This window comes from Talpa europaea (genome assembly GCF_964194135.1).
Source record: "Talpa europaea genome assembly, chromosome: 8".
Taxonomy (NCBI): domain Eukaryota; kingdom Metazoa; phylum Chordata; class Mammalia; order Eulipotyphla; family Talpidae; genus Talpa; species Talpa europaea.
In genome coordinates, this window is record NC_140075.1 from 109,839,009 (window position 1) to 109,855,297 (window position 16,289).

Genomic DNA, 16,289 nt, shown 5'->3' on the forward strand with positions numbered 1-16,289 from the left:
CAGCAAACTCTGAACCAGTGTTAGTAGTGGTGCTTAGAGAAAGAAAATTAGATTCCCAACCCATGTATAAAATCTAAAGACATTATTTTACAGGATATTTTAGGAGATTAGGGAAAGAAAATGAGTGACATGGGGGAGGGGAGAGAAAGGGAGGCAGGTGACACAGTCCCACAGGCTTCAGAAAGGTGTAGTCCTGGGAAGACTGCTGGTTTGCTTATGAGGAGGTCACTGGCCATCTCTGGCTGAGTAGCAAGGGGGGAGAGGTCACCCGAATGTACCCCTTCTATCCGTATCCCTCTATTCTTCTTCTCCCTTTCCCAGCTCCTTTCAAAAAGTCCCAAGCTCCTACGAGGTAAGGGTTTCCCATGACAGATTTCTGAGAACGAACCTCCCTGTGATTAGCATGAAAGGAATGGCAATCGACCAACCCCATAGTGAAAGAACTGAACTGCTTCCATACACTTTTTAAAAGTCTAGAAGAGCATGACACTCCAGAGAGAGTCGGCCCGTTCACAGACCAGTCACCAAATCAGCATTTTCAATAACTTTCAGCCCCTTCCTTCCTCAACATCCTCACATCAGAACCACATTTCCTACTTCCATTATTTGCCAATCTTTGCAGGAAGTAGCGGCATGCAGCTTCACAGAACAGAGGCTGGAGCGTTCGGAAGGAAGAAGAGAGCACTGGATGCGGATACATATTTATAATTTATCAGTTAACCTCTCCCTTCACTCTGGAACAGCTAATCTAATTTGAGCTGGTGAGCCAGGTTCCTGGACCTGGGTCTCTGACAGCTCTGATTAGGAGTGGATGTGTGAGCTGGGCTACCCAGAGGTGGAAGCAATAGAAGGCACGTCAGAGCTTTGGAGCAAGCCACCCAGCTCAGTGCCTCTCCTTCCACCAGCCTACCTGGCAAAAGGTGGGCTTTCTAAGTTAAAATCCAGCACCCCTCTTTCTCCACTTTCCCCTTATAAGGTAACGCATTACCAACCCCTCTTTCTCCACTTTCCCCTTACATTACCATTCCTGTGTTCTTCCATATCCCCAGCAACACGATTGCTAGCCCATCACCTCCAGTCAGAAAATTTCCATTTCCCCAAACACAGGAAATATAACACAGAAGACAAGGAACAATAAACAAATATTCCCTAAATTTCGTATGAAATAAAATTCCAAGCAACTCACCGGTCTTCTTCCCTTCGCTCACCGAAGCTACCTCTGCATTCACATCTCCCCTGCCCCTCAGTACACTTATCAGGAGGGGATCTTAGAATGTCCTGCAGTTAAGCTAAATATACCTTCCATATCCCGCATAACCATGCTCAGAATAAGCCATTCCCGCCAGAAACAGCCCGCGATAGTGGATACGCTCATCTGGGCCCGGGGGGCAACCCAGAACCTCCCGCGACCACAGCACACGAAGTGCATTGAAGGGAAATGATAGCTTTGGCTTTTTACTTATTCATTTACTTTCAGTTGTTGTTAAAAGCACTAAGTTATCATCTGGACTGTATTCATCAGAATCAACAATTCCCCTTGGAGTTGAGAAGGCAGATTGATAGTGAGAATGAGAAAAATAAAATGGTCTCTACCTTTACTTCTACCTACAGAAATGAAGTGGGAGGTCCAGTTAAGTAGAGGAAGCATGGTGTCCACCACGGAGGCGGCAAGAGAGAAAGAGAGGAGGAAGAATAACACATCAGACAGGGCAGACACACAAAGGAACATAATACATGTCACGAAACCCCGCGACAGCAAGTGCAGCGGCACTGCCACATCTCGAGAAGGCAGCACGAAACATATGGACAATGTGAAGCTTAAACAAGCTATAAACTATGTGACCAGCACAGCTGTTTAGGGCAGCTTCCTGTTTTAGCTTCCCCCCACTGGCTTTTTCTCAGTCCCATGTAGAAACACGACCAAGTCTGCATGCAGAAGCACCACGTGGCCACATGTATGTGAACTTGCACACGCTCAACCAATCTAAAATTGGTGAGGGAGGGCATCAGAGAAGCTGAGTTCTCTCGCACTGTCCCAACATGAATAGGAGTCATGAGTGTAACATACATGCACATCCATGTACACATATGCACATACAACATACAGAAGAAGCTCACACATATTTATGACATCAAAGACAGATGCTGGACATTCCGTGGAAACCAGACAAAAATATTGTTGGGGGATTGAAGGATAAGGAAAAGGAAAACGCATGTTGGCTTTGTAGGTAACCATCACGGGTGGGGGAAGTTGGAAAGGATGACAGGAGAAATACAGTCAAAGGACTTTCTTAATGGATTAAACTGCAAGCTGCTACTTAAAATCTTTGTAGCACTGACCACCCAGAAGAATTCTGCATCCTTTCTTGAAAACTTCTTTAAAAGAGAAAATCTCAATATCTAGGCCTGTCATTACTTCATTGCCTAATGACCCTTTTTCTAGAAGATACCTGACTTAGCCCCCACGGCACGTATACCTGAGTGTGTCTGAATGTTTTACTCAGGTGCAGGTCAATGCTGAGTGCCCAAGAGAACTTGAATAGTGGGTAGAAAAATGGGTGAGGTACACGAAACAGGTTCTCCAAATGCTTTTCATACCAACAGTGGGATTTAGCCATCCGAAATGTCTGTCCTGCCTTAGTGGAATAAATACATAAATAAACAAACAAACAAATAAATAAATAAATAAGTGAAATTAATAAATAAATAAGTGAAATAAATCCAGTGAAGATTAAGGAAGGCCCAACCAGCTGGGACCAATGCCTCAACTCCATTCTATGATGTTAGCCATAGGATGTCTTCTGGAGCCCTCCAGCTCTTTTCTCTGACATCTGTTCTACTGGGCCACCTCTTCACTGAAGTGTCCAGAGCCCACATCTCAGATCCTGGCTGGGGTCTAGAGGATACACTTTTATTGCATAAGCATATTTCTTCCTTACACTTTTATTGCAAAAGCATATTAAATGGGAAATGAGCTGTGCTCAAGTGTCCACCTCTGCAGCTACCTGGACACTATAAATAAGCTCTCAGCCCTAGGTGGTTCCTTGGCCTGACCACACTCCCTGTGGCAAAGCTGTTTAGTGGGTCTAGTTTAGGGACTTAAAGAGCCAAGGGGTGGCCATGCAGTGCTGCCCCACCCTCTTCAGAAGATCAAGTTGAACAGAAGAACAAGGAAATAACCCTTTTCTTTGGTTTTCCAAAAAGGGTGCTGAGTCCCATGTGTACCTTGAAGAGAAATTAAAGTACAGTCTTACGGTGTCAGGGCAAGGAAGGTAAACCAATCTTATAATCATGCCAGGGCTCAGAAGAAACACAATAGTAGCAATTGAACAGTGAAGGAAAAGACCATTTTAAGTAGGCTCAGTTCTCAAATCCTGATTTAGGCTGATAACGTGGAGAAATTTTATTTAGGAGAAAAAGACTTCCTTCACAGCCCACCCTGTGCTTAGCTGAGCTGAATTTCCTGCACAGCTCATTCCCTGCATATTTGAATATTTTAGGTTGCAGATGCTGAATTTACAGATCTTTATATGCAGTTTTCTTCGGGGTGTATAATGAGTTAGAATCCTACCATGAGGACATTAGCATGTTTTTTCGGTGGCTTTTGCTTTTACACAAAACTGGAAACAGTCAAACCCCAAGGGCTTCCTTTGACTGTGTGGGGCTGAAAGCCTTTACAATGGGCAATGGGATGGCAGGGGGTGAGAAAAAGCAAACCTTTACTCAGAGTGAAATTCAGGGAGAAGCCCAGCCTCTCTCCCCAACCCAGGGCCCCAGCATGGGGCTCGGGGAGGAGCAGGAGGAAGTTAACCGCTCTGTTGCTCTGAAATTGGCTTCATTCACCCCCATTATCGACGCCGTCATGCCTTGTTTCATGCTTCTCTCAGAGGCAGCCCAGCAGGGCCAGCGCCCAGATGACAAATGGTGCAGGATGAAGAAGCCAAGGGGATGGGGGGCAGGAAACCACGATGCATCGGGAAAGATGCCCCCCACCGCAAGTGGCCCTGCGGCCAGACTGGCCCGTGGCAGGAGGCACAGGCAGCGAATGGCCTGCCAGTGATGGTGAGGCTCTGAGCGACCAGCCAGAGGCACAGAGGCAAGCAATTCGGGCAGCGGCAACACCACAAGCACAAAGCACCTACCTTGTTCACTCATCATGAGATGGGAGAGGCCTTGAGGAAGGAAAAGAGGGGAGAGGGGAGGAAAGGGGAAGAGGAAGGAAAAAAGAAGACAAAGTTAGACTCTCACACGCAATGAAGTCACTTCATCGTTCTCGAATGTAAGGGGCACGGCAAGGCACACAGGTCCCGGGGAGCAGGGGAGGGCACTGGCTCCCCGCCTTCCCGCAGAAAGGCCGCTCTGCATGTAGAGGGAGTCTTTTGTTTGCTGAACAGCTCTGGGTCTCATCGTGAGATCCTTCCTATCATCACTGTTTCATGCAATAAGTCATATTTGTGATACATTTAATAAAAATTAGGTCCCTTGGGAAAGAGACTTAAGATGCGAGGCAAAGTAGGTTTCTTTCTTTTTTACATTGCTTTTGATAGTAATACATGGTCACTGTAGAAACTTTGGAAAAGGAGAAAAGCAAAAGAAAAAAATCAGTTGACTTCTGTTTTAGATAGAGTATTCTTTCCTACAAAAATGGAGTCATACTAAATATTCCCAATGAGTTCCTTAGAAGACCTGAAAAGTTTTTGTCTACCACCCTCATCTTTGCCCAGTGACACCCAGTGCCCACACCCTGCCCTTCCATCGCTTCTCCATCTTTTCTGAGAAAGTCCCTCATCTGTGATCAGGGAGGTGTAGCCCAGTACTGAGCGGTTAAAGAAGTACACAAAGTCCCAATAAGGACATCACACCACCTCTGACCGTGTTCATGTGGAAGCCAAACAAAGCTATTAAGAGCTCATTACTTCAGGGGCCTCCCTGGTGGCACGCAAGGGGTTAAGCATCAGCACTATGAAGCTATCTGCAGCCACTGTAACACCAGTTCAATCCCCAGCCAGGGAACTACTCACAAAGTGCAGCAGACCTCTCCTGGCTCTCCCGCTGCTCCCCTCAGCAGCGGATTTCAGTCAGTCTGCCTGTTCTGTTTCCCAATCTCTGGTGAATCCTCTCACACACACCCCCACACAACTTTGGCCTGTACCCCAGTTCTTATATGCATAAAGAAATCAATCTTTAAAAAAAAAGAGCTCATTATTTCAAGGGAAGCATGCGCCCTGATAAACTTACAAAATTAAAAGACGTCCAACTGGTAACCAACTACACCAGCTATTTGCTCTTTTGCTGCTTAGATTATTGCTGGGTATATCTGACAAAATCCAGATCACCCAGAGAAAATTTACCTAGAGTGAAATTCAAGGATGTAGGGAATTAACAAAGGAGAAAAATCACTGAAGCATGGAAATCTCTAAATGTTTTTGGAGATTACTAGAGATTTAGAAAAGTAATCAGAGGCAAAATCTGGGTCAAACAACTGACTTTTCAAAGATCAGTGATATATTAAATACATAGATACATGTGCCTTAAATGTCAGGGAGTCTGTTTTTTTAAACAAATTTCACTAAACTATTATCATATTTTAAATGCACATTTCTGGCATTCACTTCTCTGGGTCTAGGATTAACACTCATGGAGGAATGAGATCCTGCAAAACTAGTCATTCTCATGATTTGTTCTGTTTTAAACCATTAATGTTTGCTCTTTTTTTTTTTCCTGAGGGATAACAGGGGGTGGGAAAAAAGGGCCCCAGGTTTTGCTAAAAGATTGCTTTGCAGAGGTAACTATTCCTAAAATGCCCAATTTCTGGACTAAGCTACAGCCTTCAGCATCCAGATCAACAGGAACACTAGAGTGAGCATGTGGGGCGATGGGCAGGCTATGTGGAAAAGTGAATGGGAACAGAATAGGTGCATGGAGTCAGCAGGAGTGCTATAGGCATTAAGAAATGAGAGTAGGGCCTCCCTGGTGGCACAAGGGGTTAAGACACAACCTGTGAAGCTGTCTGCAGCCTCTGCAGCATGAGTTCGATCACCAGCCAGCCAGGGAGAAACCCACATGGCGCAGCAGACCTCTCCTGTCTCGCCTGCTGCTCCCCTCAGCAGTGTACTTTGGTCGATTTGCCTGTTCTATTCCCTGCTCTGTCTCTGGTGAATCCTCTCACCCCCCATGCTTCTGGCCTGTACCCCAGTTCTTGTATGCATAAATAAATAAATCTTTAAAAAAAAAAAAAAGAATTGAGTGTAAGGAAGATCCAATAGTAAGGAGAGAAAAAGGAGATACCTAATAGTAAAAAGGAGGTTGAAAATGAAAGGACAGAAAGGAAAGTTACTAACAGATCTTAAATGTCTCACCACAAAAAAAGAAAAGGTAACTATGTGACAGGATGGAGGTGTTAGCTAACTATGCTGGTGATCATTCTGCAATATGTAAGTGTATCAAAGCAACAGCCTATACACCTTAGACTTATACAATGTTATATGACAATTAAATATCAATAAAGCTGGGGGCAGGGGACTAAAAGGTAAAAACAAAATTAATGAGATATTTTATACCTTCGATTAAGGTGGTAGCTAGGGGATGGAGTGGCAGAAAAGTCTTCAGTTGAGGTATCTCAAAAATAGGTATTTCAAAAATATAGTAAATGAAGAATAAGCCAATCACTTGGCAAAGGGGGTTCAAAGCCCAGAAAACCCCTACAGGTACACCCATACATCTATTAAATGTGTTTCTTTAAGAAGATTTACAAAGTGTCTGTCACTGACCACTACATCAACCACCTGTGGAAGCTCTTTTAACAATGAAGATCCTGGGCCTGGTGCCAGACCTGATCATTAGAATCTTTGTGAGGATCTTTCCTGGGGAACAATCTGAATTTTAAATAAGTGGCCCACGTGATTCCCATGCCCACTAGAATTAGAGTGCTACCCCCATTAAAGTGGCATATAAATCAAGTTGTGGTAAATGAAATTGTATGAAAAATGCACTGTGAGGAAATGGATATTTAATGGAACTCTGCAGTGGATCCTTTTGTAAAAGGAAGAATCCTTTTAAAATGCAAATAACTCACCACCTGTGAGTTTTTAAAATTCAAACATATACTTATCAGGTTTTATTAAGCTACACAGGTAGTTACAGCATTGCTACTTGAATACAATGTTCAAATTCTTCAACTTCCAAAAAATGTGAAATATAAATAATTGGCGGAAGGAAGATCCGGGATCCTAGTGTCAAAACTTTGGTTTTCCAGGCCATAAAGCAAAATAAATATGAACAAACAGATAAATATGAACACAGGAAAAGGATATGAACAAGGAAACAGCACAAGGGAAGGGAGAAATGTGTAGCCATAGTGTGAATTGAACTTTATTTTGCTGTTTGGGAAAGGAATTTTGTTTCACTTTGAAGAACTTTTACATCAGTCTATTCTTGTTTACATATGTAATCCTCAGCCTGCAGAGTTAAGAACTAGAGTCCAAAAATTCCAGAGTGTTCAGGTTTATTCTGAAATTGTTTCTCCCCCTTTCTATCCCCAAACACTCCTTCTTGCTACTAAAATCTCAGCTCTGCTAAAAATGATTTTAAGAACCAACAATCAATCAACTAAACAATTCAAGCATTTACTATATGCAAAGACTAGATTGGGTAATGGAATACAATCAAGTATGGTATGTGGTCCCTGAGCTCGAGGAGTTTAGTTGTCAAGGGGTGTGTGTGTTTATATTTAAACTAGCTTGCATATGATAAATAGATTGGTATAGGACAGTGAAAAAGTATGGGTTAAACTCAAAGACTTGACTCCCATGTCTGTTACTTTCTAGTTTGTCACCCTAGGAAAGTTGCTAAACATCTCTGTGCCTTGATTTTCCTATCAGTATAATTTGGATAACAAGAATGCCAAATGTATAGGCTGTTTTGCGCATAAAATAAATGAATACATGAAAACTTGTGCTTGTTGGGGCCTCTCTGGTGGCCTAGTGGTTAAGTCTTGGCGCTACCATGGGAAGGCCCACAGCACTGGCCTGAGTTTAATCACCGGCCGGGGAGCTAATCCACATGGTGCAGCAGACCTCTCCTGTCTTACCCACTGCTCCCCTCAGCAGTGTATTTCAGTAGATCCACCTGTTCTGTTCCCCACTGTTCTGTCCCTGGTGAATCCTTTCACCCCTCCCCCCTGCACCTGTGGCCTACACCCCAGCTCTTGTATGCATAAATATTAAGAAAAAAAGAAAAAAGAAAAATTGTGCTTATACATTGTCAGGGATATATAAGGATTATTGTTATTTTTATTATGCTACCAACAACAGACTAACGTGTGAATACACTGACAGAGAGCCAGACTTGTGGCATGTGCTCAGGACACATTCAGAGACTGATTGAGGAACGAATGAATGGGTCACTGCTAAATGGCAAATGATGAATTTGGACAGTAAGGCCAATAGGGCTGTGAGGAGGGCTCTGGGTGTATGAAAAGGTTTCTGGAGAAAAGGAGGACTTTAAAGAAGTCTTAGAGGATGGCTTAGGATTCAGGTAGATGGAGCACCTTCAGGTATCAACTTCAGAGCACACAAAGTGCATTTCGAAGGACTTTCTATACAATTCTCCAGAAGGACCTAGGACACTGGCAGGTACATGGTAAGTAGGTAATACATGCTGTCCAAAAACAATGAATACATTCAAACTGTTGCTATAAAGATGAAGGGAAAGGTGATCTAAGGATCAGAGTATGGAACTGTTCATGGAGGTCTTGAATTTCCAGGCTAAGGAAAATGGACTTGACTTTATAGCTGATGGGAGACCTCAAGGGTTCATGTGCAGGAGAGTGACCCATGGATAATGACATGGAGGAAGATTGCTTTGGCAATGGTGTGAACAGGATGGACTGGAGGGAAAAGAGACAGAGGCAGAAAAATCAGTCATAGGCAAAGGGCCTAAATTAGTATAATAGCAGAAAAAAGGGTAAAGAGACTCCAACAGGGGCCTCCCTGGTGGTGCAGCGGTTGAGCGCTGGGCTGCGAAACTGCCCACAGCCTCTGCAGTGCTGGTTCAATCCCCGGCCACCAGGCTAGAGTCCCACATGGTGCACAGACCTCTCCTGCTGCCCGCTGCTCCCCTCAGCGGTGTACTTCGTCAGTCTGCCTGCTCTGCTCTCCCCTCTGACTCTGACTCCCCTCTGACTCTGGTGAATTCTCTCACCCTCCTGCGTTTCTGACTGTACTCAGTGCTTGTATAAATAAATAAATAAAATCTTTAAAAAAAAAAAAAAGAGACTCCAACAGGTTTTGTTAAGCAATGGAGGCTTCAGGGGAGGAAAAGTGGGGAACTAAGTAAAACCTTGTTAGAAATAGAGAGGTGAGATGAGGCTGGGAGATGGATTTGAAGCGAGAACAACAATTAGTTCTGTTTTAGGCATGATGAATTGAAGAAACTCTCAAACATGAATGTCTAGTGTGCATTTAACAACATAGGGCTAAGGTCTATGAGAAAGTCAGAACAAATATAGGGGTGCATCACATCCCCCTTCATGGAAGAGAGGAACTATGCCATGGAAGTGAATGAATCCCCAAGTAGAAAAGGGCTGAAGTTCTGAGTCTTTACCTGGGGTGAGAAGGGAGAGATATTAAGCTAGCCTGGTGGTTCATTTTCCCCCAAGCATATGCAACATAGAATTTTACATTCAAAAAAGGAAAGGAAACTACATGGCTTTCCAATATAGATACAAAAAGTAATGCTCAAAAAAAAATCTTAACTGAGAAGGATACAATTAGTAAGGAAAAAAAAGGAATCCATACTGGTGTTGTTACGTGTGGTTGATGAAGATGAAACTTCTCAACCTCAGAAACAGAGGTCAGGTCCAGTTCTCCCAGGTGACACTGCCAACCCTAGGACTGAGGCCCCTGCTGGGTTTGAAGTTTGTATTTATTCTGGATCTAATGTACAAGGGCTGCTGGAAGGCAAGACTTGGGCTGAAATAGGGGGCTCAGGGAAAGAAAGGAGGCCACATCTTTCCAAAACAACATCATCACAGGCTCTGGATTTGAATAGATCCTCAAAGGCACTGAAAAATCAGCTCTATAAAGTTGACCTAATGGTGGGTAAAGAGGAGGTGGGCTTGGGTGACCCTGTGACAGGCAGGATGTTGAAAACTGCCAACACAAAATTCTTGTGGAATTACATGTCTTTTTTAAAAGTCACAGAAAACTAGAAAGCCATTGGAGTGACACCTATTTAGATGCTACACCCTGAGAAAGAGCTACCTTTCCTGGATTCAGGGGCCATTCTGGAACCCAACAAATATCTGATATTTTTGCCCTTCACCTCACTCTCTGCCATGCTGTACTCCACCTCTCTTGGGGCTGTCTAGCCATGGAACATAGTTTCTCAGGGCATATTCAAGATCAAGAAGAGAAAGTGGGTAAGACAAGCAAAGTTGCAAAGCCTTAGAACAGACTGCAAATTATATGTAAATTGTATGCAAAATATACTTACGGTCCTCTAAACTATGTTACACCCTTTGGGAAAATCCCCATGGAGATGGCTGCTTTTACAGATCCAGAGAATGAAAATGGCTATGAAAGCAAAGCCATTTGTAAGCAGTCATGGCCATCATGAAGCCTGTCAGGAAAATGACTAATACAGAGAATAGAAACCATTTACTGAAACAGGCAAGGGGAAGATTCAATGTTCAGGAACCAGGCCAGAAGTTGAAGGCCTCCATCATTTAAGCTAATACCATCTCCCCCTCCAAACTGATACCCCACCCGTCTTGGGTGATTTTCAATTCATCCTTCCTCCTTCCTTCACTCTAGCTGGGTAATTGGGGAAAGTACTTCAGGGGAGGAAGGAAGCCACTCATGAAAAAAATAAGATTCAGGGGGGAAAAAGCAAGTCATCTCTGCCAAGACTTTCATTTCATTCATTTTCAGGGTAAAATCCTGTATCCCTGTGTAAAATCCACATATCATCTCTTTTTCATATTGAAGTAGAAAAACTAAATGTCACTAATTGTTGCCAGTGCCAAGTGCCAATGTTGAATTCTTATGAAGCCACAAGGACTTTTTAAAAGAGTAATTACATAAAATCAGAAGGTAATGGAAGCATTCACCCAGTGTTTCTGGAGGAACTGAGGAGACAGTGAAGGTGTAAATTCATTGGGTGGGGGCCCAATGAAAAAAGAATCCACACGTGGCTGTGTCTATACAGTGACTGGGAATTTGGAAAAGAGAGGAGGCGAGATAAGAAATACACAAATTAGAATTTTAAGTACTTAAAGGAGAGGAAATTCAGTTAACTTGGTAAAAAGGCAGAATTATAAAGGCAGCTAATAGTTGTTGACTGTTTACCACAGCAAGGTATAACGATGTGTTGTCTGGGAAAGGCGAGGCTGTAATTTTGACTTTACGTGGGGGAAACCATGGCCCACGAAGTCACTGACTAGTGAGGGGTGAAGCAAGCACTCAGGCCAGCAGATGGACTTTCCAGGCTGTAGGGGTAACCATGACACTCACGTCCCTGTCTAAATCAGCGCTGGTGAAGAAGGGCAGATGTGTCTTGGGAGAATCCATTGGCACTAAATAGGGGCTGAACATTAATTCAACTTCATTGCTGACCCTGGTCCAGCCCTTTAAAATGGCCACCTAGGCCCTTGTCCCTGGTGTTGCAAGGGGATAAGACACAGCACTGTGAAGCTATCCACAGCCACTACAGCACAAGTTCAATCCCCAGCCAGGGAGCTACCCACATGGCGCAGCAGACCTCTCCTGTCTCGCACTCTGCTCCCCTCAGCAGCGTATTTCAGTAGATCTACCTATTCTGTTCCCCACTCTCTCTCTGGTAATCCTCTCACCTCCCAACACATACCTCTGGTCTGTACTCCAGTTCTTGTATGCATAAATACATAAATCTTTGAATAAAATAAAATAAATTGGCCTCCTACTCGTCCTCCTTGATAACCCTCACCAAATTCCATTACAGCATGGGAACTTTCCTGGTTCATGCCTTGGGCTTATGAAGTCACTTACTTCTTTAAAATGAAAATCTGACCACGTGACACATTCAGGGTCCTCCATGGTCAACACCATCCTGTGCGTGAGGTCTTCAGGAAGACAAGCTAAAGGTGTTTTCCCAATGACAGGGATGGCAGAAGAGTGTGTGAGTAAAAGGACAGGACATACAGTCACTGTGGACAGAAGGGAGGACACAGAGCACAGGTGGGATTGAGGAGGATGTTTAAGGGAGCAAGTGGTAGGGCCTGAAAAAACATCTCTGCCTCCTTCCACGATTGTGCCTCAAACCAGCCCTTCCTTGGGTTGTTCCCTGACCTTTGCCATGGACTCCAGAGCCTTTGATCAAGCAGGGGTTCTCCAGGGCTCACAGCAGAGGCTAGGCCTGCTCAACATTTTAATCAATAACTTGGTTGAGATATTCATGGCAGGCTCTCTGAAGTTAAAAGGAATCATTTGTTAGACATCAGAATGAGGGTCTAAAAAAATGTGAACCATCAAAAGTAAAATTTAATTTTAAGAGCCAAATGTAAATTCTGGCACTTAAGTATGACTCACCACCCCACCCCCACCAAAACAACAAGAAGCCAATAGTTCTACCTCTTCAGTCCTGCCTATACTGAGTTCAGAGTCTGGTGCCATGCATTGGGAAGGTCATTAACCAGGAGAATAATCAGGATGGTTAGAAGTCCAAAAGCAAGACACATGTAAAATGGCTAAATAGGCAATTCAAACAAGGAGGCTTGAAAAGGACATGAGAATTGTCTTCAAGCATTTTACAAGTTGCACATAGTAAGATAAAAGAGAAAGAGCATTTGACATGAGGTCCAACAACAGGAAAGGAAGCTTCACTTGTCAGAGAAGACACAGAAGAGAGTCTTAATAGGGTCTTAGTAGAAAACTACCAAAATTCCATTCCAACTCAGAGACTCTATGTCTCCCTACACCAAGATGATCTTCAACAAGACCCAGCAACCGCTGATGGGATCACACACCACTGCGGACACTGACTGGTTTTGACCTACAACAGAGGTCAAACATTTTAATTGGTTAGACTACTACCTGAGAATACCACCGATAATCAGAAAGGTAGGCAAGAGACAAAGCAGCCATCTTTGAATTACTGAGTAGCAATCACAACCTGACACTTGGAAAATCAACAGTTCACAATGAATCTGGCATTTCTACAAGCCTGCACAGACTGGGGGAGAGTTGAGAAACAGCATCTCCTCCAGCCTGAATATCACAGGAGGAGGAGAGAAGGCAGGTATGCTTGTCACTTTAAGAGTTAAAGGCTCAGCAATTCTGGTTGCTAGAAAAGACTCTTCCCAAAGTAAAGCACGTCTTTGCTCTCCAACTATCATGAATTTCTCTAAAATGACTGTCCATTTGTGAATGACATGAAATTTTAAGGGACAACTGACATGCTAGATGAAAGAACTATAACCAACTAATCATGGTGTGTCAGCTTTTAAAAACCCAGGAGTGAATCTTAACAAAATCAAAGAATGTTCCCAAGTCTCAGTCAAATAAACCAATTGTCCAAGGGCTGAAGGGAGAGGGAGAATAGAATAGGAGCAGTGAACACAAAATTTATGAAGATTTTCTGGGACTCTCCATTGAACTTACTACTACAGTCATTAAAAAAAAAAAAAAAAAGCTGAGGTTTGGTGTTGCACAGATAGATAAATGGAGCTTAGAGAAGGGGAGAAATGGGCCAGTCTGTGATGAACGGAGTAGGACATGCCCATAATCCAATATATGTTGTAGGCATCCTTCTTTGGAAAGGAAGCCAAAGAAAAATGTCATTTTTTTCCAGAGAACAATGAATTGGATGAAAGAACGCAAAACCCTTGCATGAAAATGCTCAAAGAAACTGAAGATGTTTTAGCCTTTAGAAAAAAGAATCCTTATAGACAAAAGCTCCGTCTTCAAACACTGCGAGTGTAATTACATCTATTCTGTGTGTCTCCAAGGGCTGGAAGCAATACAGGTGGTGGAAGTTACTGTGGCTCAGAATAAGGAAGAGCTTTTGAACACTCAGGGCCATTAGGATGGAACAGACTGAGTAAGGGAGCGATGAGTTGCCCATCGGTAATGGGTTGAAGCAAGTCTGAATAAATTCACATAGAGGAAATTGGAAATGTGGATGCACCAATAGCCTCCACAACCTTTCCATGCCTACAATGCTGATTCGCACAACAACATTTGATGAACACACATAGTGGTGGTTAGTGAAGTGCAGGCACAGAGGACTCTCTTCCCAAAAAATAAGATACACCTTATCCTTCAAGAGCCTGGGGTGGCTGATGGGGGCATATGGGGTGCAGGTCACAGACTACCATGTAGTGTGATAGCTTTACTGGCCACATAGCCTGAAATGCCCTGGAGCACAAAAGGGGAATTATTCACCCCAACCTCCTTTATACACCCCCAACCTCCCAACCTCCCTTAAAGTATGTAGGGTGTACGATAGTGGTTAAGACTGAAGCTTTCAAAAAAAAAAAAAAAACAGACTGAAACTTTCAAGTCCCTTCAAACCTTCCAGACTACCTTCCTCTACAAAAAGGCTCTCAAACTTCAGGCATATCAGAACAACTGGGGGAAAAATGGAGGAAATTGTCATCCCATCCACTGGCTTTCTAAACAATTCCAAACCTGGATTCAAATCTTAGTTTGACCTCTTCCTAATGGGGGTGTGAGGGGAGTTTGAACTGGTGAGCTTATCCAAGCCCCTTTCCTGTAGGTTTTCCACCTCTTACTTGTGCCACATCATCTCAGGATCACTGTAAAAATCACATGCAGCCACATGTGGACAGCAATCCACACAGTTCAGGGCACAGAGGAAGGGCTTGAAAGAAGGTTTTATTGCCATCATTATTTTTGAGACTAGTAAATCGAAGTGCCGTCTCCTCCCCACCCACTCCTCATCTTGTCAATCCTATTTCTCCAATGGGCTGTCAGCACTAGCACAGGGCCTCGATACCCCGCAAGCTTATAGTCAGCTTAACTGCCCCACAGGAGACACACTGTCCTCAACTCAGCTGTTCTACCTCCCACACATCCTGGGGCCTAGCTTAGCCCAGATCCTTATCAGGCCTCCCCAACCAAGTCTACACTGTCTGGAAGGGTCCTCCCACTACCATAATCAAGCTGGTGTGACTTAGCTGAATTACATGGAAGTTCAATGGCCTCAGTCTCCCCTTCCGCATAAGGAGGGATTTGGTCTAGGTTTTCTATGGTCTCACCAATGGTATGTTAATCAGCACAAATCTTTGAAGGAGACCCTCCCACATGTTACAGGGCATTTAGCACTGTCTGCCTCTTCCTACTAAATGCCACCAAAGCCCCCTCCTCGTTGGCAGGGGCAGAGCACTACTATCCCACTGAGACTACAGGTTTATCGCTAATGATGTCTCCACCTTCAACTTGACGCTGCCCTGCAGACTGAGCAACAAATTGGGACCATAACCAGCACCCCAGTTGGTACATCTTGCCAACACAGAAAAGGAGGGGATTTTAAAGAGTTCTAGATAAAGGCACCAAGTGATCTGCTCCCTTGAGTTAGCCAAAGCTGCAGGCAGACTGGGAGTCAGCTCCTTACTCACACTTACTAATCAAGAACAGCTACGGGAGCCCAGGGGGTCTTCCCAGGCCCCAGCTGCACAATCGGCCCAGCTGAAGGGCCCCTTCCAATTCAATTACACGCAGTGTGGTAGATTTCCCTGTGGCCTGCACCCCTGCTGAGCCAAACTCAGGATGGGCACTGAGTAAAGGCTGGTTTGATTACCTTCTCTTTTTTTAAAGGATTTATTTATTTATGCATATAAGAACTGAGGAACAGGCCAGAGGTGGGGGCGGGGGGGTGGTGAGAGGATTCACCAGAGACAGAGTGGGGAGCAGAACAAGCAGAGTGACAGAAATATACCACTGAGGGGAGCAGCAAGACAGGAGGTCTGCTCCTATCTCGCCATGTGGGTCACCACCATGGCCAGGGCTCGAACTCATGCTGCAGTGGCTGTGATTGCTTCATAGTGCTGCGACTTAACCCCTTGCACCACCAGGCAGGCCCATGGATAGATTACCATCTATCTCAGGGTGAACCTCAATCAAAACTAGACTTTTTTTCAGAAGAGTGGAGGTTAAAACTAAGAGCTGAACACTGATCACCGTTCATCAAGAAAGAGTTATTCTGTGCCTGTGACCTATCAGCACCGTTCCAGGCCTACAGCAGACAGGAGTGGACAGGACTGGACCTTCGTGGAGTGGACATTCTGGTGG

The 16,289-nt window shown here is 44.1% G+C and overlaps 1 protein-coding gene across 7 annotated transcripts in view; it reads right to left on the reverse strand.

Moving 5' to 3' along the window:
• NRXN3 (neurexin 3) overlaps positions 1-16,289 on the reverse strand; it is a gene marked incomplete at both ends in the record, with an annotated part of 1,501,492 nt that overhangs the window by 1,445,744 nt on the left and 39,459 nt on the right. For all 7 annotated transcript variants that reach the window (XM_084241403.1, XM_084241402.1, XM_084241405.1 and 4 more), the window contains one exon: positions 4,143-4,172. In XM_084241403.1, coding sequence (XP_084097529.1) covers positions 4,143-4,172 — 30 coding nt within the window. The remainder of the gene's footprint in view (positions 1-4,142; positions 4,173-16,289) is intronic.